The sequence below is a fragment of the Anopheles gambiae genome, chromosome 2, assembly GCF_943734735.2.
Source record: "Anopheles gambiae chromosome 2, idAnoGambNW_F1_1, whole genome shotgun sequence".
Lineage (NCBI taxonomy): Eukaryota > Metazoa > Arthropoda > Insecta > Diptera > Culicidae > Anopheles > Anopheles gambiae.
The window spans coordinates 102,882,270-102,909,524 of record NC_064601.1 but is presented as its reverse complement, the minus strand read 5'-3'; the positions used below and the strand labels follow the sequence as shown (position 1 = coordinate 102,909,524).

Here is a 27,255-nt window from a genome sequence, read left to right as displayed (position 1 = left end):
GAGCAGCACGAGGTGGTGGGATCTTTTCTTTCATTAGCGCTATTCGATCGAACAGTTGTAGATGCATTAATTAAATAATTTCTGTATTTGTTTGTTTGTTTTACAATTGCGTTTGAAACGAACTCCATCAGAGACTTAAGGCCACAACTATGCTAAGGAGAAGAAGAAGAAGTAGAAGAAGAATGGGGGAGGCAATAATTTAGTTACACCTTCCACGTACGGACCTGAAACCGTCAGCACATTGCCGGAATGTACATTACACATTGTGGAGGGGGGAGAGGAGGCATGGGAATTAAAACAACGTCCTTTTTTTTAGGGTAAAACAAGCTCCAAACTATCTCTTGACTAAAATTTAGCTAAAAACCATCCATCGTTTTGTTTTGGAGGAATAAATTAATACTGATCAACAACCAACACGTGCGAGTCGCAAGATGACCAAGCAGGCCACGCTTCCACGCAGTGGAACGACCGGAGCGAATGCAATCCTTCGCTAAGCTTCACTCTGCATGCAGTGTATCGCCGAGTCTTCCGAAAGCTCATCAAGCGAGGAATCTGGAAAAAATGAAATCAAAATCAAGACATCTTTTCACTGGGCAAGAAAGCGTGCTTCGGGATCATCTTACCATGCGTACTGTAAGCGGACGATTTCGAGGAATGATTATTGTTGATATTGGTGCTGTTATTATTATTATTATTGTTGTGATGATGGCTACCGAAGCTGCCGTTCGGCCCGAAGGGTGACCCACTGAGGACGCCCATCCCACCACCCGGCCCAAGGTGCAGCGAGTTGTGGACCGCACCACCGGCCTGCTGGAAGGTGTACGAAAGCTGCAGGTTGATGTGCCTCGCAAACGGATTCATTTCACCTTCTCTAGGAACTGTGGCAAATAAGAAGAAAAAAAGAAGAGTGGATTAGTCTTATGTACATGAGAGAACCAGACAAGTAAGGGTATACCCCAGTACCTTGAACGTGCTTTTTCTGGCGTGCCCGGGAATTCTGGAACCAAACCTGGGTGACGCGCTTGCTCAGCCCCGTCACCGAAGCTATCCGCTCCAGGTCCTGCCCGTCCGGGTTGCTGTCGATGTTAAAGTTCGCCTGCAGTATCTGCAACTGCTCCTCGGTGAACGTCGTCCGGACGCGCTTGGTTTTGTTGTTCTTCTGGTATCCGTCCGCTTCACAACCGTCTGTAAGGATCGATATTAGTTTTCGCAACGCCTAGAAGTCTTACGCCGGCCCTTATGCTTACCATCGCTCGAGGTGCCGCAGTCAAACATCTCCGAGTAGTGCGTCTTGCACAGTACCTTATCGTCTACGAGGGCGAACTGTTCTCCGGTCGACAGCTGGCGCCCACAGCTATCACAGGCAAAGCAGGCAAGATGAAAGATAAGATCGCGCGCCCGTCGCACCCAGTCGGTGGCACTGATCGTGCGGCTGCACCGGGCACACTTCGTACCGAACCTCCTGGAAAATGGGGAAAAGAGTGGTTGGGGAGGGGAGGGTAAGATCAAGAGAGTGAGATTCGTCGTCATTGCAGATTCATCAAGTACATTAAGTAGAAGAAGAAAAAAAAATCCGTGTCTGCGAAAGGGCAAATTGCTGGAATCTATACGGTTAAAAGGTTACAGTGATGTTCTAATTTTGCTTGCATCACTGTAACCTTTTAAGTTATACTAAGTATTTATGTATGTTTCTAAGTAAGTCTCACTAAGTATTTATGTATGTTTCTTTTGAGTTTTTTCCTAAATTTTATAAGGAAATTTGTTTGTAAAAGACCAGCCTAAATCGGGTTTCATGATCAATCTGTAATTGACCAGGGCATTGTCAGGACCAGTTAAAGAACCGAAATTTGTTTTAAACTCAGATCATGAAACAGATCAGAGACCCTTTACAAGCCTGAAACTAACACAATTTCCAGGGTCAGACCCCCCCCCCCCTGGACGTGCCTATCAGTGACTTACTGATTACTCATAGTAGGATATTTAGACCTTAGTATAAGAAGGTCTATACGGACATACAACCCATAGTGGTTATCTTGTTAAGTCGTCCTTTAGTTTAATGTTGTTATTTATTTATTTATATATCAATGTTGGCCCTGTTATCGTCCTGTTCCTTTTTAAACTATCTTTAACGCAATTTCTACTAGAATCACTACTGGGTCTTTTTAAGCTGGGTTGTTCTCTAGTTACCACCTCAATAGTTGGGTCGTCTCCTACCAACGAGTTAGCATTGACAGAAAGAACCACTGGCATCGTTGCCATGGGACTATTAAGCAAAGTCATTGCAATGATTTTCAGTTTGGATCACTAAGCTTTCAGAATAAAATTTATTGGTGCACTTTTTATTCATCACATTCACCGTCTGTAAACTACCTAACTGCTGTCGAGTGCGAACTCACTAGTTGGCAAACGATCGTATCCCAACCAGTGAGGTCATACTGTACATACTTTTCATACTTCTGGGATACTTTTCAATGAGGTTCTCGTCATTAGGGTAGTTGACTTTTTTGTACCATCTATTCTCCAAACCTTTTGATGTTTGAAGATTAAAGGCTTAAAATAAGATCAACGGTCAATAAGATCATGCCTTCAAATGTTTTTAACACTTTGTATCAACATTTAATGGAGATAGCTTATTCTAAAACGTACAAATAAAGTACTTTTCAGATTTAAAAAAAAATCTGAAAAAGTACTCGTAAAACACCCTCTAATCATTATATGTGTAAAAAAATTAACCACTTGTGGTCCCTGACAGTCGACCGGCACTGTACACCGCCGACGAGAACGGAAGTGTCCGGTGAGCACACGCGGAGCCTCAATTTGCCCATTGTGTTGTTCCATATTATGACAGCCATTAATTATACAGCCCGATAACATCGAAACAGCGATGCTGGTGGTAGTGGTGGTGGTACTGCTGCTGGTGCTGCTGGCATGGAGCCCATGCATGCAGCACTGCACCCATGCACATTGGCACTCGTGCAAACCAGAAGCAGCAGCAGCACCATCCCCGACGAGGGTCGCGTGCGGAATATCACTTTGTTGATGGTAAATTTTCACCTCATTTGCATGAGCGTCCTCATCGTTCTCTTCGCGCGGTGTCTCTACAGCGCACAGACGATCGTATCCAAGACGATGAAACAAAACTACTGTTCACGTGGTGGTAGCTCTACGCAAAAAAAAATGGTAACATTCCTGCTAACAAGATGCCCCCGAGTGCGGCTGGGCAGAGGACAAATTTCGGGCGCTTTCTGCTGGGTGCTTCATCTTGGGGGCATCAGAATGAAACAAAACAAAAAAAGATTAATCCATCCCGGAGCGCCAAAGCGCGTCCGTGCTTTCGTGAAAAGTTATATCAACCATTTATTTAAAGTGAAGTGTCTGTTTGTTTTCGGAAGGGCAAACAACAGAATGGCAACCAACAGCAACAAAAAAAATGCATTCTCCTTCACACACACACAGCCATTTGCATCGGGGGAAGGTCTCTCTGGTCCTGCAGGAAGTGCAGTTGATGAGATGCACATTGGCATCGCGCCCCAGTGCATGCCCCCCCCCCCCCCCCCCTTTCCCCTCCGCGTGCGTCCTACAACAGGGGACAGGTTGACGACATGGGGAATGGTAGGACATTAAAATTAATGATTATTTTTATGCACTTTCGATGTTTGCGAATCTCGAAGCTGGCTTCTGTTTGTTTGCTCAATGTTGTGCTTTTTTGCACTCTTGTTATTTTCTCCCTTTTTTTTTTGGTGCTCGGTTTGCTCGGCTTGTAGAAAGGTGCGATTGTCTGTTTATCGTGGCAATCTCTACCCAACACGCGCTCACCCGGGGATGGATTATCGAACGAGATCGATGAAGGTGATAGTAAATAACAGGGAAGAGGGTGAGGGGGGGTGATGCAAAAACTGCGAGCCAAGTACAAACAGTACGAACGAAAGGACTTAATGAATGACGGTTTGATGTTTGATGAATGTTAAAATCAAAAGATTAAATATCGGAATTCGTTTTTCACGCGCTCCGCTGGTGCTGTTCTCGCTCTGATCATGCGAAAGGGAGAAAGGTCACTGTTTATATAAAAAAAAAGTTAAAAACAAAAGGCAAAATCCACATATTTTAACACACATATGATTCGTTGAATATTTGCAGAACATCGTTTTATGCAGAAAATAATTTACCTAATTTGGTTAATTTAATTATTTTATATTACGTCTCCTAAGGATCAAGAGATCCAAGTGTCTATTGGTCAGTTGGTTCTTCTTGAACATATTTTAAATCTTTTTGCAGAGTAATGTAATTTTAATTTTGAATTGATTTTTATTAATTTGTATTTTTGGTATTAAATATGTTTATACTAAGGGCAAACTGCAAGCTTATTTGTTGGAGATGAGTTAAAATACTTATTTAATGACTATAGCTACGTGTTAAAAAGGAGTAAAAGAGGCCTAAAGGTAGTATTGTTGATGAAAATAATACTAAGGATACCTAAAACATGTGGATAAAACCATGTTTTAGATATTTCAAATTAAAATATACAAACTCTTAAGTTGGTAATAATGCAAGCTAATAAGTCTTGCTTTTTATATTGGTTTCTTATAATTACCGACCACACTTCTAAAAAATCTGAAAAAACTGAAGGATTTTTAATCTAGAAATCTGTTTAGGCTCTATCTGTCTGTTTTATTCAATTTTCAAGCATTGAACTTTTCACTAGAATACAATCTTTTAAACAAAAATTGAACCTTAAAATAATGCTAGTTAATGTTGAGATCATATGCCTTGCCTTTTACTATTTATTTGATCAAGATCCAGACCACAGGCTTATCCTTCGTTTGGCAAATCTACATTACAAAAAACTCGAAGTACAAATTACGATCTACAATGGTAAACTTAGCTTCAGTTTTGTTTTTACATATTTTTCTTATCAATTATTGGTACTAGAAACAATATTCATTACGGGTTTACACAAACACAGTAGCAACGCCTTTCTGTGCAATCTTTACTTTTATTTGAAGCTTCGAACTATTTTATGAAAATCCTGCAACCAGTCCAGCAAAACAATAAAACCCACTGAATCTCCATGAGCTGCTAGGAAAAAAGTGCAGAATAAATGTAATAAAAAACAGGTCCACTAAAGAAATAATCTATCGACACTGTTTGTCCGTGTGCACTGTTTATACGCTCATAAAACGGTATTAACAGCGGTTGCATTGCTCATGCGAGTATGTTTTCATTCCACGGCCGTACAGATGCTCTTCGACAGCCTCGACAAATCGTGCTTTTATGCGTGCGTGCGTAAGGCAACCCCTTTTGCTCGTGTAGTGTAGTGATGGAGCAGGAATGGGTGGTAGCAGCAAAAACTACATAACCCGACGCACACATCCGGCCATTGCGTTCCGGGGGTGATTGCCGAGATTACTTTATCGAAACGGCTCCACCTTACCGTGAGCGCTTCACATCTTTATTGATTGTGCGCGATTACGCATTGCGCATTGCGCGCGCAGTACGATCGCGGGCAAGTGTGGCGATCGTTTAGGTATCGTCGGCGCGATACCTTCGCTACCGTTGAGCACGCTGCTTGCACACACACGCATCCCCTTCCCGTGCCGTCCTCGTTTGCAGAAGGAACCACTGACAAGCTGGTCGATTTGTATCGGTATTTGGTTGCGATCTCTTGCTGCAGATATTTTCACGATTCGCAATCGTGTTCGACCGTTTCGCCATCCAATCGCCTGGGCCCACGGGATACGCTGCACAGAAGCCGACCCGAAGATGCTGCACCCGATGCCACCGAAAGGGGAATGATAAATTTCGAGATATTTTCCAGGATTATGTGCATAATTTGCTCTCCCGCGGATGTCCACCGCGATGCGGGGTGCTACCCGCTGTTTCGCTTGGTACGACCGGGGACAAGGAGAGCGTTCCCCGGGCATTCTGGTTTCGGGTGGCAGAGGGTGGGTGACCACAGTTATCGACCGGCGAAAACACTCGACAACTTGCAGCCGGACCACGGGAGACGTGCTGACTTTAATTGCTTTACAAAACCGGGCTGCTGGTGCCGGGGCTCTTCATTACAATGCACGGCAAGTGATGCTGCGCTTCGGAATGGAATGGTGGGGCAATGGAACTTTATTTTTTCGCTGTGTCGATTGGTTTGAAACCGCAGGGATGGGCAACTTAGCATCTGCAGTAGTAACAGGGTTTTTTGTTATGCTTTATATTTTATATGTTTGCAACGTTCGGCTAGATGGTTTAATGAACACATTTACATTGCAGAGTCCTACAATAACATAACATAAACATTGATTCAAGATAATAATGTATTATCCCACGATGGTTCAAATATTAGGCTACAAAAATGGTATGCTTTGGGAAACTTAAAACGCCTTTCGTGTGGAATATAAAACAAAATGTATATTGGCTCTTGTTTTAAGAAATGAAACATCATTTCAGTTTATCTTTCTTGTTCCCTCTGATGAGACGAATCCTGTCAGTGGGGCCCTTCACGATTCTAGTCAGCTTTTTGTATGGAGCGTGACAGTTGGAGGCTGAAATCATGTAAACACTCCATACAAAACCACACATAAAACTAGCCTGCAATTTTCAGTCTAGATTATTCTAGCCTCAAAGCTAGAATTAGGTTCGAGTACCTTCTCGAAAGTACGGTGTTGTTTACAAATCCGGGACAAATCAAGGTGCATTAGAGATATCAGTTGAGGGAATCTAGAATCAAAGAGTATGTAGTACAGGTGGTTTCATAGCCATTTTTTTAAACCAATTTTGATCATCATTTTTTGACAGGATGATGATGATCATCCGGTAAAACCTTTTGCTCAATCAAGCTTTCTGGAGGCTTGACGAATACACAAAACATTCTTAAAATCTTCATTCAGAAACAGAGGTGATAAAAATCAGCCTTCTAAATACATACACCTTGGGATAAGCCCACCGGTATACTATACCCACTTAGATAGCTGCTCGAAAACTGCTATACAATGCAAACATCTGACAGGAGGAAATTTCAGCCTACGAACTTAAAAAGGAAAGGGCCCCATTGTTTTCCGATATCGCCATCGTTTCGCCTTTAGCGATTTACATATTTTCAAGATTACATTCAAAAAGATAATTTCAACATGAAGTGGCAAGCATCATACGTCTATAGCAGAAAATGCTGTATGTGTTATTAGTCAACTGAAATCAAGACGAAAATGGATCGTCTTTCCCCAGTTTCACAAATATTTAAAATGTTTAGGGGATCATACTCAAATTGAGGCAAGCCATGGACATTCTTTATCTGTTTCTAAATCTTGAATTTACAAAGCTTCAAGTCTGAGAACTATTGTAATCAATGGTGTGACGGCGAATCATCAAGAAACGCCTTGAGATGAAGTGAGGAATCCTTTACTGTACTGCCACAAGACATACATCATCATAATAGAATAGTCGTTTTGTTAGCCACTTCAAATCTTTGATTTGTATCTTACGAATTAGAAGAATTTCAAGAAGCGTTACACCGCCAACGATGTTGCTCACCCCTGCTTTCCATTGCGCTCTACACTTTTTTCGCGAAAAATCACTGCACCCGGGGTTTCCGGAAACTTGTCTCTCGGTAAGCCACCAGGGCTTGAACTACAGCAGCAGCAGCAGCAGCAGAAGCAACACACCCGATGCACCCTTAGAAGGAGGTGCAATAATGAATTTTATTGCCTCGGAAATTAGCTCCCTCTTTCGCTCTCAGGATGGGGAGAGCCCACCTATTGTTTAGAAAGCATTGCAGGCACCAAACGAAGGAATCCCTTTCAAGTATGAAGGCCAACCAAACGGGCAAGGTATGGGAAGAACGTACCAACGGGTGCCCAGAATGTTGTACATCGCGATGTTTCTCAATGGTGACTGGCGGTTGGTCAGTCTGGGGGTAGAGGGAGAACTGGGGAAAAGGTACACCATTCCAGATACGAATTCGATTGCAGCAGCAGCAGTGGACTCGCGTACTACATGCGTACTGCATGTTAAACGTTCTTGAAGCGCGTGAAAAAATATGTCGATATTTATTATTTTCTCTCCTTGCGATTCAGCGTGTTTCCTTCTTCTTCGATTCCTCCCCTTAGTGTGCCAGAGTAGAATAAGGGGGGGGGGGGGGCAAGGAAGGAGTGTTCTGTTGCATTGATTGCAATGTGCACAACAACCGGGTGTACAACCGGGTGCACGGGTCCCAATGTTGCAACATGCACGAAAGATTCGAAACAAATGCAGCAATTAAAGTGCCACAGTGCCGTGCTGTGTGCCGTTTGGAGATGTCGTGTTGGAGAACCAGTAGTACAGACACACACATATACACACGGGGAGACACTTGGACTTGGTGGTACAGCGAACGGTTGGGAATCATGCTCATGTTCGACGGTACCAGATGTCACCCGGTTTGGAGCAGGAAGGCACATGAATTTGGAACGAGTTTTTGGAACCACCCTTTCGACTGTCCTTTCCCGGTAAGGCACACACTGGGTGACACTGCTCCGAACAAATCCGGTACAGGTTTTGAGGTATCATTGATAAACGTACAGAACAGCACCGAAATGGCAATCGAATTCGTCAATGAATGTGAACGTGCGTGAAATTGGTAAGCATTGGTATCCTCCCTTTTTGCCGGATTCAGAAGCTTTTGAATGTGCCAAGAAGTTTCAAGCATTAATGAATCTTTGACACTGATTGTGGCCCATGTTGGAAGAAAATCCCATATCTCGTCTTTGTTTAAATTCAAACGCACCGCTTTAGAATGTAAAGCAGATGCAACTTTTGGTGAATTAAAAATACAAACAACGCGCTCAATTAGACGAGAATCAGCCCTGTTGATGTTTTCTTTTGAAGAATGGGCCCCTTGTCCGATGCTTTACATGTTACAAACTCTTTCCTAACAAACCACCTACAAAAACCTCTGGAGGAGAAGAAGTCCGAAGAAGAAGAGTGTTTGCCAAAATTCACGTCTTCTCTGAACCAGCCAAAAGAACCCCGGAGGATGTAGATTTGTCAAACAGGGTCGAGAATTTATTCCCTTGCCTACATTAGAATAGCTGATGGGAGTTAACTGAGCATGAAAAAGCATGCCGTGGCGTGCTGGCCTTACTTTCGCGCGAGTGGCCTTCATGTCTGGGACCTTGATGGTCCAATCGTGATGCCGTGTTGATGGGCGGTGATGCATACATTATTTTCGCACCCATGTTACAGCACCGGCCGGCTACACGGCAGCAACTGTTTATTTATTAAAATGTGCTGCTTTCCGATTGCTTCAAAGCCAGTGCAAGCGTTTTGGGGAGGAGTGTATAATGTGAAATTCATATTTTTCCTTCCCTGCCCAGGTTTGTTCGCTGTCTGCCCTTTGATCATCGCAAACATGGGTTATATTAATGAGAGCAGGGCCACTGCTTCACCGACTACTAATTGTCGTCAAATTAATGAGTTGCACGAGCCGTCCGTTCGTACGCAGAAGGTCTCTAAGGGTCTCTAAGGACTCTGGTGTACTATTCCTATAGCTTGGAATGGTTTCAAGAGTCAGCCCGGGGAGTGCCTTACTTGGTGTAGTCCGTTTTGCAGTAGATTTGTCGCTCGCGCAGAAAGCAGGACGGTTGATGGTCGAGCGGTGTGTGGCAGATGCAGCACCGTAGGCAGGCGGAATGCCACGAGCAGCCACCGACGTCTAGCAGGAACTGGTCCGATATGGGTTCACCGCAGGCCGTGCAGGATCGGAGCTCTTTCTGGAGGGATAGAAGGACGATAGAGAAAAAAAACAGGTTCATAAGTGTACTAAGGCAATATTCTTATATTGTAATGCACTAGAATCAATCCATTAGGAAGCACTCGAATCGGGTCTTCTTGTGTATTTAATTCCAATTTGATTCTCGTACAAGCAACTTCACACTGATTGAGGAATCGCTAAGGAACGAACAGACCCAACCCGACACACTCAATTACATCTTTTACGCCTGTATGTTGTTTTCCGGCAACAAATGGCAACGAACGGGCGCTTGGCACTGTCCGGAAAGGGAACCCTTGTGCCAGAAGGACACCATACACCTTTACACCAGGGCGGGTGTGTACCGAACCCAGAAATAACAATGGCAGAGTTCCTGCTGTGCCGAAGTGGGTACTTCAGTTTCTGCACAGCACTGCAGCATGATGAATGATGCGTGTACAAGGGCTGTCCGTTGCACCTTTAGCACCCCGTGCAAGGACCCGCTTCGATTCGAAATGTGACAGTAGGTTGGGTTGGGGTTCATAGAATGATATCGGAGGAAGAAAAAAAAGGAGGAATAAACGCACATCACTATACAAATCCTATTAACACTCGAGTTGTGTGAGAGGAGAATGAAGATCCCTTTGCGTGGCGGTCCTTTCTCTTCCAGCCACAGAGGTGGCAATGAGCGCCGCTTCAACAATGAGCTTCTAGGGGTCGGTGAAAAACGGGCGTTACATAATCACGACATGACTTTCTGGCTTGTCTATCCTAACCTTCGCCTATAGGACCGGCACCGCAAAAACACACATACACACTCGACAATAAATGGCACCTTTTGCGAGAGGGACCAGCCAAAGACCGGACAGATGATTGGGAGTCCTCGGTACGTTCACAGTCCTCGGCGCGAAGATTTATGATCGTACAGCTGGTCGAGATGGTGCGGGCGTGTGCCAAACTACGGACAGTACGGAAAGTGCACCGTGCATCGGGAACGTTCCTTTGTCTGTCCCGCGTTGGGATCATCCGGGTGTGATAGTCATTTGATTGCCGAAACCATCTGATAGACCCACAGCTTTGTGGGTTTATTACTGGTGGGCTTGATTTTTGTGAGGTTTTTGATACAATGTACGATGTACAGGGAGGGATTTGATTTGTTACCTTTCGGGTGAGAACCGTTGCGGGGTGTAAACATAATTTTGAACGGCACATTGTAACGGCTAGAATTTGGGATTCGATGTTGTTTGTATACTCAAGGTCACGGTGGCGCTAGTGAGGTTGACAAAGGGTACAGTTTTTGTAGAGCGTAAACGATCATCCGGAATGGGGAATAAAAGGATAAGCAATTAAGCTGTTTTCAGTCCGCAATTGTACAACTAAGTTTAGATATGGAAGTTAAAGTTACAAATATCCTTACCTCGCTCAACGATTTAAGGTCATTCATTGAGGATTTAAGGATCTATTAAAGGTATTGCAATGTTGACATTACTGGATAATAGGAAAGTTATCCATATGATATTTGCTCAATATAGATATATCGAATGACTTTGTCCTTGAATATGTCTGATACTGTTTAATCAGTGCGTCCAAATTTGATACCATTTAAACATTTTGGACTCTTTTATTGCCTTTTGTTTGGATGTTCCTTCTAATCCGATAGTAATGCTCACTGCTCAAGGTAAACTAAGGAATGTCCGTAAAATCGTGAATATCTGTCATCTTTTGAGGCTTTGAAATGAATCAATTTTTGAAATAGTGATGCTAGTTTTTGCCACGTTGAGTAAAAATTTGCTGAAATAATTGAGGGTAAAGTAACCCAATACCATCAATTCTGATATAGATTAAAGCAGATTACAGTAGACTAAGGTAGTTGACATCTAGAATTCTCGAATCAAATCAGATGTGACAGCTGATCATAGCAACCATAGCTAGTCTTATTCAAGTTGAAATCTGTCCGTATCAAGTTCAATAATAAATGGTGTCAATTGCCTTATTGCTTTATTGTTTTTCACAAAATCTATCAGTTCAGTACTTAATACCCGTGTGCTGCTGGATAAACTCGAGATGGTGCGACACCTTGGTCAGCACACCCGGGTACGGTGCAACGGCGCACGGTTTGACGCTCCACGACACGATACCGACCTGGACACCGTGATGGAGCAGCGGACCACCGGAATCACCCTGTTGTGAAGCGTAGGTAAAACATTTCGTAAGTAACTTGCAACCTCCAAACATTGAATCTTCCCGTTCCCCTCCCTGTCAACTTACACTGCACTGTCCCTTGCCACCGCCGGGAATGGCGGCACAGATGTGCGATGGATAGATCGTGCCTGTGTGGATCGCATTGCACTCCTCGTTCGGAACGACGTAGTAGTCGACGCGCTGCAGTGTAGCCGGTGCCGATCCACCGGTCGCCAATAGACCCCAGCCGATCAGTGTCACGCCCAGATCGTCGAGATCATCCTCCACCTCAAACATCGGCGCGGGCAGGCGGACCGGTTGAACGCTCTCGCTAAACACGATCGGACGCTGCAGCTTCAGCAGTGCAATATCGTTCAGATGGCTGTTGCGTGAGTCGTACTGCGGATGGGCTATGACCTGCGCAATACCGTACACCGAGTCGTCGACGTCGCGGGAGATGTTGGTACGCCCGACCTGAATTGTTTGGAGGTACGTTGTGGTGGAGCTCACGCAGTGGGCCGCCGTCATTGCCCACAGCTCGGACAGGATGCTACCACCGCACGAGTGGCCCCCGGTACTGCCGCGAAGCGACAGCATGAACGGGTAGTCCAGGATGGATGCATCCGTTCCGTTGACAATGCGACGATCTGGACCCGATTCGTCCACAATCGTCGAGCTGGACGCGGGAATGGCTGTAGAAATTGGGATTGTTTTTAAAGGCTCAGAAGAGAAGCTAAAGATGTTTTCTTACCCAATGCCACACCGAGCAGGGCGAAGGAAATTGTAAGATATTTTGTTTGCATTTTTAATGCTTGAGTATTGCTTGTTGAAAGCACTTGTTAAACGTTTGTAAGTTGTTTGTGGTATGTCTTCTCCTTAGACGCGGAAAAGTATTTATACTAACCGATAGAGACATCATGATATCGAGCATAATCTTATCACAGCGCAGGGAATTCCTAAAAGGCTAGACGATGCCAAACCGGCTCGAATTGGCAAATCATCTCACAGAATTTCTAGCTCAGTAGGTCAGTTATTTTGAACAAAAACAAACAAAGCAGCAACAGAAATTACATGCATAGGTAGCGGTACATTAAGCTCAAAATTGCTCATTCACAGAGTTGATCTTCAATCTCGGCGATTAGTCAATCGTCTCGCGTGACGTCGGGCTACCGATATCGATAAGAACGGCGTGTGCATCGGTTCCTCAGCTGATAAGGCTCGGTGCAGTGCCAAGTGCAATTTTGGTCGTTTTTTGTATTATTGCCTGCACTGCCATCGCTATCAGGCATGTAATCCTCGCGAAAGATAGATGTGACTGGTTGTGGGGTTGTCCTGCCTGGGCTCTGTAGTCTACGGCGTACCAAACTGACCTGTATTTCAGGGAGCTGTCCGGATAAAGCAACACTTACGTTTGGAAGGCAAAACCTTCCCAAGGAAGAGCGCCCATGTTAATGAGCGTCAAATTTTACTCGCTTTTAATTGTGAGCCACTAAAAACTGTCACCTTGAGGCCACGGTAGAGCCACCAAAACGATTGCCACCATCATCCACCTGCCAACGTGTGGGACCGTTACCGAAACCATTACCTAGCTGCCACCGGACGGTGTGGAACATATTAAAATGATATAAAAAGTTGGATCGTAAAACCGCTGACTTCTCTCGTTGTTCACCATCATCCCCAAAGGCAAGTCAGATCCCGGGCTTCAGCTCATTTGCGTAATCGAGAAGCTGCGTTGCGTGGATCTGCGCGTTCGACAGCACGGCACGCTGCTCCGGAGGTGCCTGCTTAATGATCCAGCCATTCCCTCACGGGTACCGATCGCAACCGGTGTCTTATTATGTGGCTGTTTCTCCAAAGCAGTTACCACTCTCACACTCATCGGAAACTGACGGTAGCACATCGTTTAAAAGGTGCATAAACTGATCCGCACTACCTTCCGAAAAAAGCACACGCACGCACAACGCACAACCGAAGCGCGTCACACCAATTTCGGACCGTAAAATTGTATCCCGCAGGATGTGTCAGGTTGCACGGTGGAAGCTTTTTTCGTGCCGAAGCTTAACCGTATGATTGGCACACCGGCATTGGTTGCATCGAACGCCCACACTGCTGTGGGGCAGCTGTCAAGCCATTACAACCACCGCATCCGGCGCTTTTTGTTTATTGGGGAGAACCCGGGTCGTGAACGATGGTTCTCCCGGGCACGGTCAACGATCGCATAACGCAGCTACGCTGCAACCGGGCGACCAATCGAAGCTACACCAGCAACTCCACTAATTAATCGAAAGAATTATCGGCTTTTGACAACGGTGAATAAAGAATTTTTGCATAATATGCATAAACACGGCGGCATCTTGGCGGACCTGAAATCGCTTGTCAAACGGTGCGACCCGCCAACGCGCCGAGCGCCTGCTCGTACACTGCAAGTGGAGCCAAAATGCCATTCCACGTTCGTTGGCTTCATGGCATCGGTGGAGCAGGGACAGGGCGAACAGGTTCCACAGCCCAGACGCGAAGATCAACGGCGTGGACATTCCCGTTTAATTACTCTCGCTTTATTTTGGTTTTGTTTGCGGTTCCTGGGGCTGTTCGCGTCCCATGCTTTGCTTTGGTGTCGAATGAGAAAGATTGCCTTCTTTCACCTCGTTTGAAATAAATTTAAAATTCAACATCGAAACATTGGAATTGGAGGAGCGTGTATGGGAGTGTAGAGCGGGAAGGAATGACACATCCAGGACAGTATGCATGTTTTTGGGATGTTGTGGTCAATATTGGAGCTACTGTGTAGAGATAACCGATGGTGTTCGACAATTTATGGAGGGAATCATTGAAGAAACAAAAAGGGTTTCAGAAATAGTAACCAACCAATGTAAGAATGACTCAGAATTGCATACAAACAGGATGTTTAGGAGATCAATAGTCTGTAAAAGTTTGTTCAATAAGTTTAATGCTTTAGAATATTGTTCTCTTTACTTATGTTAAATTCGTCAGAAGTTATTCAAGGTATCAAGATAGCTAAAAGCCCACACTAAACGAACGATTCATCATAGTCTTGCATCGGTAGCTACTACATGTACGTTGTGAAAGTAATTGCTTCTCCCACCTCAAGAGCCTTCACACAAATCGTGCGAAGGTTAAGAAATCGGGCCCAAACCATTTGGTTTTGAGTCCATCAATGTACCGAAGCCGACCGCTGAACCACACTCATTGAAGCACCTCAGCATCTTCACACCTCTCGACTGGATCCCAGTACCAGCTAACCGGCATTTCCATTCATCCACCTAAGATCCTCATCTAAGGACAGACGCGCGAAGGTAGCTCTAAGATCTCCAAAGAGAAAGAGAAACGCACCCGAAACAGAGAACAAAAAAAAAACTACAAGATGTCCCAGAAAAAATCAGAACACTCCAAAAAAACACCTCGACCGACACCGATCGCGATCGCAGAAGCTGGGACGATTTCTTCAGGAGTAATAATACAAAAAATAAGAGATCCGAACGTGTCAGGCATTACAAATGATTGATTGATGATTATTAAATTACTTTTGTGCGTTACTACAATTCCGACCGCGTACGGTCGTCTCCGACGCGTCCCGGAGTTACAGCGCCACGGCACAGCTCAGCCCGTGTCTTATCTTGCGCCAAATTTACGTCGTAAAGAAGCAATGGGATGGGGAGGTTGGGGAGGGCAACTGAGCACAAAAAAGAGAACTAGATATGTGTGTACAACTTACTTCGCTACGCACCGCCATAGCGATGATGACCGGGGAAGGTTACCCTCCGTGGCTTGGGTGATGTGTATTCGCTCTGGAGGGTAGCGAAGTAACACGAAAAAAAAGTCTTAGTTGAGAAGCGCACCCGAAAATCTTACACATCGAGCGAAGACACACAAAAAATAAGCCCATCCATAACCGATTAGCGGCGATCAAAAGCGGGAGATGTCAGAGCTTTGGAGCGTTTGGAGGAGAGAGGGAAAACTGAACTGGAACTGATCGGTTTGACCGGAGATCGATTATCGTCCCGATCGGGACGCACGTATGTAGAGACACTGGATTACCTTTAGGTAGTGGTGTTCCTTTTCTTTTCTTGTTTTTTTTAGACAACCTGCTCTTTATCGCCTTTGGCTGGATGTTTGACTTATATCCCTTCTTTCAAACGTTGATACGATCAAGATCAAAACTTTTGTATGCTTGCAAGTTTCCAACTTCCAAACGGTATTGCTCTTTGTATCCGTTGGCGAATGTTTGCAAATCGTAACGAATCAGACGAACTTGGAAATGGAAGCTCTAATGTTAAGGGGCTTCAGGAATTGACATAATCTTTCGCTACCGTGCATGACACGCGGGCAAAGCATATTGACACAGTGGCTTACGTTATCTGTCGCACCGTTTGCAGCAAGTTCTGATCAATCTGTCCGTTTCCAAAACCGATCAAACATACCATTTCCAGAGGACACTCCTCCGGTCGCGACATGTGACGAACGATCAATCATTCTGCGTAGCCGTGTGTGTAGCAATCCATCCATCGAAAGATCGCTGCTCTCGGTACTTCCGGCAGTCGGTTGGAAAGTAGCGAAACGCACAACCGCAACAGACGGGAGAAACGATGTTCCCACAAGCTAACATCAAGCACTGAGCGTCAACAATTTGTAATTTGTACCGGACGAAGTGTGTGCTACAAGCATGACGGCTTGTACTACTACGAGACCACTCGATCGCTGATGTCTCTATCCCGGATCGGACCCGACAGAGATCCGTTCCGGCCTCGCGTTGGCAGAGTTGGCGTTCAATTGCCGTGACTTCGTTGTTTAATAAAATAATAATAATAATCAAACAAAATTGCGCTAGACGCTTCAGCAACCGAACCAGCAGCCAATGGGTTCGCGAGGCCACATTTGAGCAAAATGACCGCCCAAACAATAGCAAACAGCAGCCGGGAGGGAACGGGTATCGTTTATCTTCCTGCCGGCACTGTCCCGGGAGCAAACCATCGCAGTCAGGGGAGAAGAAAGTGAACGAAGCCGATCAGCAGCAGCAGCAATGTCTTGATCGGGGGACGGTGAAAAGCTTCCGGAACTAATCGCACCCAAAGTCAGGGCTAAGCGAGAAGTAGAAGAACAGCACCCGAGGAAGTGTTGGTCTATGAAATCAACCGTCCGGGCGTTTGGGTGAACCGGCGGCGGTACAATGTAAGTGTGGTTTCGAGATCGATTGAAAAACGATCATCATTAGCGTGGCCCTCTGGGGGTGAAGAGTTTTCACACACAGCAACCGCGGGTGCCAAATCACTAATGTCCCGGCCACGGGCAGGGAAGAAATCGTTACGGAAAGCCTTGGTGTAGGGGCCTGGTCTTCCCACCACGGAGACGGATGGAGCCGTGAAATCACGATCATCACCCTTTTTCTTTCTAAAGGCAACACCATCACACGTCCATCGTTGGTAGCAGCGGTCGGTGATGGCGACCCTAGCACAAAAGCCGATTGAAACAAATCACTTAATTAATGTGTCGTCTTTTTCGAACGGACATCGAACGCTACCTTTGTATGGCGTTTTGTAGGACGAGATCGTTGGCCTCAGAGATCGGTAGCGGGCGATATCCCATGAAAGTAGCAGAAGTTCCACACGTTCCGATTTATGGCGGGGTTTGAACGGGTGTACCCTTGTGGACCGCCAAGTTTTGCGAAGATGCCACGGGTTCGTGGCTTGGTGAGACCCAACCGGCCCATTAGAAGCAAATGATTGCAAACAGAAGCGCTTTCGGGTGCGCTCTGGAAGAGCGAAAGAAGGTGGAAAGGCTGTGTCGTGTCGGCTGGTGTAAACTACTGCAAGGCATGTGGTAGCAAAGCGTTTATCCGTTCGTAGAAATCGTTCCCCAAAAAGACGTTCGACTATTATCCTGGGCACTGGGAGAGAGATCTATTCAGGTGGCGGGATTTCGGAGAATCTGAACCACCAACAGATCGTTTTGCATCGATATGAAAAGTTATGGATAGGTGGTGGAGGTTAAGACTAGCAAATATGGCTGCGTTGTGCATTGGTCGTCGTCGAACTCATTAGATGCGATTGGACACCCAAATTCCACGACTGTCCCTATTTGGTAGGTTATTTTGTTTATTAAATAGAGTTGCACATTCCTGTGACTCAAATGGTCATATATTGTTAATTTTATGACACGTTTTGGCTATGGTGGGAATATTCGAACGCAGGAAATAATTAGAAGCTGAAGATGTTAAATACATTAGGCGATGGAACTGAATGAAAATTATTAGTGAACAAAATATATAGGCATAGTAGGTATTTTTTGCTAAACCAAAAATCCTAAAAGCAATAAATAACCTCAATGCTGATGTTTGATGTGTATTATTATTGTTAGATTCTCAGTTTTTTCCATTACTTGTGTCAGAAACGTTCGATCAATGTATTTAAATTTAAATAACTAAAATTAAATGATAGAAAGTGACCCGCTCTGTTCTCATTGGTCCCCATCCTCATCATCATTTTGTTCTCTACATAATTATTTGTAAAAATCAATTGAATATTTATAAAAAGTTTTTTTTTAATAAGTTAAACATATAATATAATAATAGAGCTAAACCATCTCCTAGCCTGAAGCTCTAAGTAGAAAATATTTAACTTTCGGTTTCATTGACAATTTAAATTGAAAAAAGCGTTTATTCTTATATTAATTTTGTTACAATAATGTATAGCTGTAACGATATTTCTTTTGTACTTGTTAAAAGCATAAGGGGAATATATATTTATTTTTTATCTTTAATTAAATCCTTTGTAATACTACTACTATAATAATAAAAACGATGAACGGAATTTGGAAGGAATGGCGCCCATTTTACCGACTCCTATTTTCCAAATTTTCCATCTTGTTCTCTTTTTCCGGAAAGGGGGCACCCGGGTTTGAACCGGGGACCTCTCGATCTGCAGTCGAATGCTCTACCACTGAGCTATACCCCCTTGCACAGTTGCCTCACTATGGTCACGCTATAAAAACCACCCACCAAACGTGCGCCACCATCACACGCTCGATGACACAATCTCAGCTTTGCTCAGCACAATGTCCGCTGTTTGCGTACACACAGCGCAGAAGAAGCGCCTCCAAGCACCGAGGCCACCGAGGAGGCGAGTCGACCCACACGCACTGGGGGCAAGTTTGTGGGTTGCTAAAAATAAACGCACCCAGAGCGAGGCCAGACCCCGACACTTGCACACGTCGGTAAGGGACGAGTCGCTAGAGTCAGCATTCTAGCAGCAGTTGCGCTTGAACGGGCCAGCCGGGGGCACGGCTGCGAAACAAGTAATGGTTGCGTTCACATTGCTTATCAGTACAACATGACGGTTTACAAGCAGTCTATCGAACTGTCTTAATTGCTGTAATTTATGTGAAGTAGAAGTGGCGAAGAAGTGCTGACGGGGCGGATGCCCTCGAACGGTTCACTTTCCGGGTTTAGTTAGGGTAACTGTGTATCCAGTATAGTGTATTCAATCATTTTCGACTTCAAAACAATCCGTTGTATTGTATCATAACACTCATAAATCACAACCAAATATTCATCTTGGAGTGATTTTCCCAAGCTCCTGTCAACACCTTCACTCAAAACGTGAATGGGTGATGGGCGATCTTATCGCTTTCGACGGGGTCAGAAACAACATGACAACACCGATACACGACATCGATCCTCACCAGAGCTCCCCCAAAAAAAAAAAAAAAAAAAAAAAAACAATCCAGCTTTTGAAGCTCGTGAGCAACCAATTTAGATATCACGTTATTTTCGAGATAAAACAAAGCCACAAGAAGCGATCCCCTTTTCCCCCAGGCCGATAAACTTTACAAATGATCTTTTGAAAACGTCAACCCAGAGAGTCAAAGTGCGTATTCCATCGGAAAGGCTGGTTCTGAGTGGCATTCCGTTAGATCCAAGGCTTCGGTTTCTCACCGTGCCTGTGTTACGGTGTCGTATCATCGGGGTCTCTCGGCCTCTGCATATCCTCCATCGTCACAGCTTTCCCACTGGCCCCCAGCTTACGATAATCTTATCTGCATAAATATGTTTTATTTTATGAGTGAAGATTGACTTTTTGGTCGATTATTACAGCTGGCACCGGACGGCTTTCATCTTTGCCCGCCAACCTGTCTTACGTGTGGTGCGTTTCGTTTTGTCGTTTTTTTTTCGACTTCCACTCTCCTTTCCTCCGCTGCCGACCCGTTCTGTCATCATCGCCATTGACACTAACCAAAGCTGCCGTCGCAATAGCTTCTTACCTTCACGGGTAAACACCAGAAGTACGACACGGCTAAAGTACGACCATTTTTCACCCACCAGACAGAAGGTTTTTGTGTCAGCTGAATAGCTAAAGCCGAGCTGCACCGTGCTTTTAGCCCCGAGCTTACCGTTGTGGGCTTTATTGTAGCCCGAGCTGACTGGTGCTCATGCTGCTGCTGCTGTTGCTGGTAGAATGGTTTCACGAGAGATGCTAAACTGTCAACTCGATAAGGGGACACAGGCGTCTTGTTCCAGTGCACGCGGGTGTTGTGGTGAAGAAAAGAAATAGTAGCCCTCTAAGCGTAGCCCCCTTTTTCTTGCCGGCCAGCCCGGTCGGTTTCGATGACAATAAACATAATATCGAACGATTTTTTATGCTAATTTAATTTGTTTTTCTTGCCGTTCTGTTCGTAGGCCGGTGGTGGCTTCTTTTTTTGTATTCTCCCATTTTTTGTGAGAAGCTTTTATAGCCCATCAGGTGGATTGGGTCGGGTGTCCCGTAGACCCATGACCCATAGAGCATGGGACGATTGGAATACAGATCTCTTCACTCGATCTTTCCGGTACGCCTGGGAGAAGATTATTCTTTAAATCCAAACCGTTTGCCGTAACTCAGCTGGTCGGACGATAATCGCAGTTCTTTGAAAGGATCAGACGATCTCTTACAGGCAATCATGGTAGATTGGGAGGGAGGAGGAATCTCAAGGTCTTTGAGTTATTAATTTTATTTCGACAACTTTATCTCTCATTCCGCACGACACGTTTCATGGTGCATCAATTCCAAACTTTTATGAAACACTGTTTTCACGGATTATAAATTTCCTAAGCTTTTTTGCTGCACGACGACGATCTCTAATAACGATCGTCACCGGGTCAGGTCTGTAATGTTTGTGTTTTAAGCGCACAGTATTCATTAATAACAAATTTTTAATGTCTGTATGCGTGTGCGCCCTTTTGGTCACACACTTACGAAACCAGAGCACCATTTCCCATCGTCTTGGCAATGCGGATGGTCCTTGCGTTCCAAGGAGCGTGTGAACAGAGCGCGTGGACCACATTTTTCCGATGGGAAAACGTGAAGGCATCCGATGCGGGACCACAACGGACTTATTGCTTCAGATCACGACTTAAGACACTGCCGGGAGAGACCTTGGAAAGGGCGAGAGTGCCTCGATCACAGTGTCCAGCTAACTGGAGCATTTGGTCAATGCTCGTGGTGGTCAACTTGAAAGAGGGGTCAGAAAACGACGCCAATGCGCTGTCTCAAAAACACAATTTGCTGGTTTATCTAGGGGCCCCCGGGAAGTCAAAACACAACCGCCAGAACAACAATTTCGGGGCAAGTAAGTAAGCCATAAAATCGTCAGACATGACGCATAATAACACTCCAACTCAAACACCTCCAATGGTGACCAAAAGAATGGATTGGCTATCTAATGCTTCTCCCCTTTCCCCGGGGAATGCCATTCTCCAGTGGCCATACTAATGATTAACGATCTATTTCCGGCCAGACTTTCCCGGGAGTCGTCGCCCTGCGCAGTCGAGACATAAAGCCGACTACTTTATGACGATTTCCGGCATGTTGTACAACACCTTTTGGGCGGGTAGAATTTTTACGATCCTCCAGCACGCATCGCCGACTTCGGTGCTTCCGTGCACTATCGGGTGGGGTCGGCCATCTTGAGGCAGTTTGAGGCTGGCAGCAAAGCCAAACAAAGGCTTCACTACGCGCACAAATCGTGCTGCTCGGGATGGGCAAAACCATCATCATCTTAACTAATGCTGCTTTTATGAGATCTAAAGGTGAGGTTTGTTTTATGTAATGAATGCGAAATAACACATCGACAGACGGACGACGGAGATGTTCCGTGAAGGTCAGATGCGTCATGCTGTGCCCGGCACGGGACGGCGTGAAAAGTTTGCGTGAATTTTAGCAACTTCTAAACATCGCTCCATGAGTTAACACATTTCGAGAGCGTGTTTTGGGGGGAGTAGTTTGACTGGACATTCGCCACATTGCTGCCACTTGGCGTGGAAAGAGATCCAGCCTGGATATCTATGGCGCCCTCAAACCAGAACCGGTGTATCATATCCATACACCGGGGTAATGTTTTACAAAATATTTTACTCCCCCACAGTCACTCCCACCTCCCACCTAAACCAATCTCACATCTCCATCCCCGATCGAAAACGCTGTAAAACCTCAGGCTCTGGGATCTTTATCGGATCGGTATCGCACAAGAAACATGCAATGGAGAAAAAAACACTCTCAGCATTTCGTCTTAGTACAGAGACACGAGGAATGGAATGGAAAACATGAAAAAAACCCCCGCATAACAGCATCTGCCGTTCACTCGGTTCACCCACCGCGGTTGCTCCACCGGGACGGCACCATCATCAATCAGCAATCTGTTGAAAGCGGGTGGGAATGCATCCAGGAAGCATTGGGGGGCAAGAAACCGGAGCTCACCGACGGCCACGGAAACATGCTTTCGATGATAAGAGGAAATCATATATGCAAGCGAACATGCTAAAACACGCCACACACTGGGCATCTGGAGATGGAGCACGGTAGATACGTTCGTCGCGATATCTCACGGACACACGCAACAGATAGTAGGGTTCGCACTGGCTACGGAATGGACTGGCTTTCGGAGGTCGCCGACTACCAGACCAGCGAGGTGGTGGTGGGTTAGAAATTCATGACTTCTGATTGTATGAATTCGATTGCGATTATGGGGTGTGGGAGCGTAATTGGGTGGTTGGGGTGGAAAAGTGCTTACACGAATCCGTGATCCGATGTGTCTGTGATTTGTAGCTTTTGAATGAAGCTGATACATCGTTTGGGAGCAGATTACTGTAATAGAAAAATGGCACTTTGCACACTGTTTGACAGATCAGTGACAGATCCTCTACGAACGGGCGTTTTTGTGTTTCATTTCTTCCAAAAAGGGAACACCACTGATGATGAAGTCATTGGCTTCTTGCCTCACCAAGATGTCTTTAGAAAACGTCCAATTTTATTATGTTAAAATATTCGTCGCCCCAATGCTAGCCAACTCTAACATCTCATCTGACGTCTTTATTCGAGCAATCTTCCAATAGATTACAAATAAAATAGAATACACTATCATGTGCTTTCCGCTTTGTTGTTTGTGAAATAAATCGCCCAAATGAAAGTGCCGCCTTTCAGCCGAGAAGTCACCGTGGGGCCGTTCCGTGCGTGTTAAACGATTTTATTGATACGTGTTCTGCTGTGTGTGTCGCCTTTCAAAAAAGCACAGGTAGAAGAGCCAAACCCCTTCAGAAACCTGTCCATAGACGCCAAGCACGGTTTCGGCACTCATCTCATCCCGCTTCCAGCCAGCATAGAGATCGCCGCTTTCAACCCGACCCCTTTCGAATGCTCTAAAACAACGGGAGATCCTTTCGGACTTGGACCGTGTCGCCGTGGGAGCCGGGAAGATTGAAAAATCGACCCCCCTATCCCGTGCCACTCCACCTAGCCCGCCCTGTTCCCTGTTCGGACATAAACATAAACAACGGACACAGATCCGCCAAAGCTCCTCAGTTTTAAGCATTAATTACCTTTCAATGTGTAATATTTTAATATTTTTATGATACCCCCGGCGGTGGCGGTGGTTTCCTCCCGGCCTTCGCAGCATCCTTACTCGGCATCTCGATTGCATTTTCGATGGATTTTGTTTGGCAGTTTGGGGAGAACTCCGGATCGAAGGGATTCCAATCTGGAGCTGTCGCTCAGTAAAAGATGCCGAAGCGATGGTTCTGCAGTTGAACGAAATCAAATCGAACAAGAAGAAGCAAGAAACACTTTGTCGGGCTCGAAGAACAACTCACTACTAAATCCTTCGCGCTCGCTTGCTTCCGCGGCCTGTCCATAATCTGTCCGAATGGACTTAATTACTGGCGTTTATTTGTCGTTTATGTAAATTTATGATTTGATCTCCCTGAAGTGGATGACTCGCAGCCCGGGACAGCATGCGAGCGTTTGGCTCGTGGATATCGCTGGGTAACATTGAAAGCCTGCCCAAACATTTCAGTTGTAACGACGTACGGTACCTGCACTGTTATACGGATGTGTATAACAGTTTGCAGCACTTGCTGTTGAGCAAACGAGCACGCCTTCCTTTGAAGTGATCCAGATCGACGATCTCATAAATTTGGTTTAATCGAATATCCCTCGCCATCCCGGTACCTGATTTACGATCGGCTTTTCCCGATCCAAAAGGTTGAAAAACTCTCTCACTTTCGGCAGCACCCTGTGTTTGATTAATTCTTTTCGGCGACTTACGCGTGTACGACCTTTCCCTGGTCCCTGGTTGGAGCACACGGTCCGGTATTCCGATGATGCTCTGTCGCTATTTAGGTATTATTTTCGCCAAACGGCTCGTAAATCATGGCACCGAACGATACGGCTGCGCACTGTTACGCCTCTTACGCGCGGGACAATATTTATCATACGCAATGACACAAATCACGCATTTATCTTCGCGCTAAGCCACTGCCGCGATGTCGATGTCCACGCGCGTCGTTCATTCGTTCGCTTGTGGGGAGAAAACTTGGGCTCGGGAGATTTTCTTCACGCACATTAGCCGCTCGCGCACACAATGGGGAGCGATTGCTGTTCCGCTCGGTTTTGGTGTCCGCGAAGCAGGAAGCGCAGATGAGTTCACACCTTCTCGGTTGCCGGGCGTTCGTTACTGCTTTATTGAATTAAATGTACCCGACGATGGGCTCAACTGCGAAAGTAGTTGCATGTGCATTGTCACGGTCAAGTTTAGCGGGCTCGGTAACTCCGCTATGCTCCTGCCCAATGGGCCATAACTCATGCACGCTTGCCCACCCACATTTGCACTAGAAAAAGAGGGCAACGATTTGGCTTTGTCGGCTCAACGTCCGACTGATCGGCGATTTCAATGAAAGGATGCCTTTCTTAATGGAAGCTAAAAGGATTACTTCCACGAGAAATATTGCACGGCCTTGCAAGGGTGAATGGAGAGGCGCAGAGTTTGCCAATTCATTGTAGTTACTGGTTGTACTTGTTGATGCTCTATCGAAGTACAGCTTCAAGCGCTTTTATAGACTTTTAACAATTCTTAAGAGCCTGGGAGTAACGAATTAGCCCAAGAATTTGGGCAAGGCTTTGGACTTCAAATGTTTGGGATAGTTTAGACAGTTTAATATTATGAATTGGGACTACAATTTGTATACAAAGTTGATCAGACAGATTTTAAGCTATTCAATTTCTACTTTCTGTCCCCAATAATGTCGATAACACAACTGATCGAGGTTTAAATATGTAACTGTTAAACGAAAGCACTCACCCTTCTTCAGAGCTTTTAAACGCCTTTAAACGCCTTGTGGCGCGTGAAGAAGAATTGCGAATTTAGAATTCCATCGAATTGGCAAACGAAATACCTTCACAACGCTTGGGCAAAACATCCCCTCCATGTTTTTTTTCTATATGAAATGACTTGAAAACTGATGAAGGTTCTAATTCCTACCACACACCGCTGTCGGCTTCATAAATTTACATTATGACACTTTTTGTTGTACATTTTCGAGCGAATGTGGCTACCCCCGAGAGGATACCAAAATCAACATCTTTTCCGTTGTGTTTTTTTTTTGTTACTCTGTTTGCATGCCGATGACGATGATGTCGACGGGCCCAGGTGGGAATTGGACGCACGCCGCAGGAGTTCGTGACGAGAGCGCGCGCGGAAAGGCGAAAACCTCATTTTTTGTGCCTTTGGTGCGGCATATCCTTAGCTGTCCCGTTTGATGTGCATATGTGTATGTGAGTGGCGAATGTGTTGCCAAGTGTTCGTGTGTGTGTGTATGTATATAGAAACATTTATCTCTTCGGATCGGGTCAAAACTTTAAATCGATTTGTTTGAGAATCACAATAGCACAGCACAGGAAAAAAAATAAGCTCAATAACGATCAATTTCGTTGCGTTTCATTTAGAACTTGCTGCGAGCTCGAATGGCACATGGAAATTCGGTGTTGTTATTTTTGTACGCCGGTTTTGTACTCATAAAACCGGTTGTAGGTTTTGCAAACCGCGGTGCCCCTGCAAACAGGCTTTATTAAAAACCAATATCCAATACGAATGTAATAAAATCAAAACGTTTCAATTTTGTTTAATTGTTTCGAAGCTCGTTTCATTTTAAGAGTTTCGGGTTTTGGGCCCGTTCGAATGTGAAATTGGAAGAGAATGAAACCCCATTATCCTGCGGTGTACCCAAAACACCGACGGCAAACCTTGATCTTGATAGTTGGTGGGAATGCCTTTGCTTTTAGAATTATATTATCTTCTTACCTTCATTATATACAGCTGTTCTATTTTGTGTTTCGTGATACACTCCAGAGCGGCAACTTTGTTACATTTTTGATTAGTTATGGTTTATTTAAGACCATCGATGCTCATTTAGCTATATTTCACGCGTCACGTAAGAAGATTCCTTTGACTTGTAACTGTTTTTCACCTGGTTATCATCTTTAATGTATTTTGATTTACTTTTCAGATGTTTAATGCCGATTTGCCAAGCATCAAAAATGCTCCAATGTGGCTTGTGTTATAAAGACACTTGTCGTTAATCCTTCCTATTTAAATCACTTCTCACTGGCTGCAAACATCACACTGTACGCATTTTTTTTTTTTTTGTTAATCTTTCAGAATTCATTTCTATCATAGCTTCCTAGATCGTTGACTTAAAACCGAGCTAACCGCTCAAACCTTTTTTCCGTGAAATTTGCAACCCAAATGGATAAATTTGTAGAAAATTCCCTTTTTTTTGGGCATTTAGTTTCATCCAAACATTCCAAACCATTCCACGAATACTCCTTCACCGCCTGCTTCAGCTGTGTGTAATCCTTGCGGTTCGAGGGAGTGGTATTTTCGCGCGCGCTTTAACACAATCCGCGCGATCTCGATCACTTCGATCGATGCGACACCGTACGCGCGTACCGTAAACAAAACCGCCGCCAAGGAAATGTGTTGGTGCGCGCACGTCTAATCGTAACCGTTATTCGCCCGGGACTGGAATCTCGCGATTCTCG

The 27,255-nt window shown here is 45.1% G+C and overlaps 2 protein-coding genes and 1 non-coding gene across 3 annotated transcripts; all 3 read right to left on the bottom strand.

The window, feature by feature from the left end:
• Positions 1 to 62: 62 nt before the first annotated feature.
• On the bottom strand, positions 63 to 27,255 carry LOC1277139 (LIM/homeobox protein Awh). The gene is made up of 6 exons (XM_061647498.1): positions 26,516 to 27,255; positions 9,556 to 9,737; positions 1,248 to 1,462; positions 964 to 1,185; positions 624 to 878; positions 63 to 552 (listed from the first exon to the last, which is right to left on the bottom strand). The coding sequence occupies exons 1-6, from the start codon at positions 26,519 to 26,521 to the stop codon at positions 491 to 493; spliced, it is 942 nt and encodes a 313-aa protein (XP_061503482.1). The 5' UTR covers positions 26,522 to 27,255; the 3' UTR covers positions 63 to 490.
• LOC1277138 (chymotrypsin-1) lies at positions 11,716 to 12,763 on the bottom strand. The gene is made up of 3 exons (XM_316577.5): positions 12,648 to 12,763; positions 11,984 to 12,588; positions 11,716 to 11,896 (listed from the first exon to the last, which is right to left on the bottom strand). Exons 1-3 carry the CDS (start codon positions 12,697 to 12,699, stop codon positions 11,741 to 11,743), a joined length of 813 nt encoding a protein of 270 aa, XP_316577.5. The 5' UTR covers positions 12,700 to 12,763; the 3' UTR covers positions 11,716 to 11,740.
• Trnac-gca (transfer RNA cysteine (anticodon GCA)) lies at positions 18,793 to 18,864 on the bottom strand. Its single transcript has one exon. It is a non-coding gene; the product is annotated as a tRNA-Cys (tRNA).

What these genes read in the sequence shown, in the direction of transcription:
- LOC1277138 (XM_316577.5), bottom strand. Translation starts at nt 12,699, where the DNA reads ATGCAAACAAAATATCTTACAATTTCCTTCGCCCTGCTCGGTGTGGCA. An exon ending in CCTGCTCGGTGTGGCATTGG is followed by an intron (nt 12,589 to 12,647) that starts GTAAGAAAACAT and finishes CAATTTCTACAG; the next exon opens with CCATTCCCGCGTCCAGCTCG. An exon ending in GTGGCAAGGGACAGTGCAGT is followed by an intron (nt 11,897 to 11,983) that starts GTAAGTTGACAG and finishes GCTTCACAACAG; the next exon opens with GGTGATTCCGGTGGTCCGCT.
- LOC1277139 (XM_061647498.1), bottom strand. An exon ending in CTGCGGCACCTCGAGCGATG is followed by an intron (nt 1,186 to 1,247) that starts GTAAGCATAAGG and finishes CGATCCTTACAG; the next exon opens with ACGGTTGTGAAGCGGACGGA. An exon ending in CCAGAAAAAGCACGTTCAAG is followed by an intron (nt 879 to 963) that starts GTACTGGGGTAT and finishes TATTTGCCACAG; the next exon opens with TTCCTAGAGAAGGTGAAATG.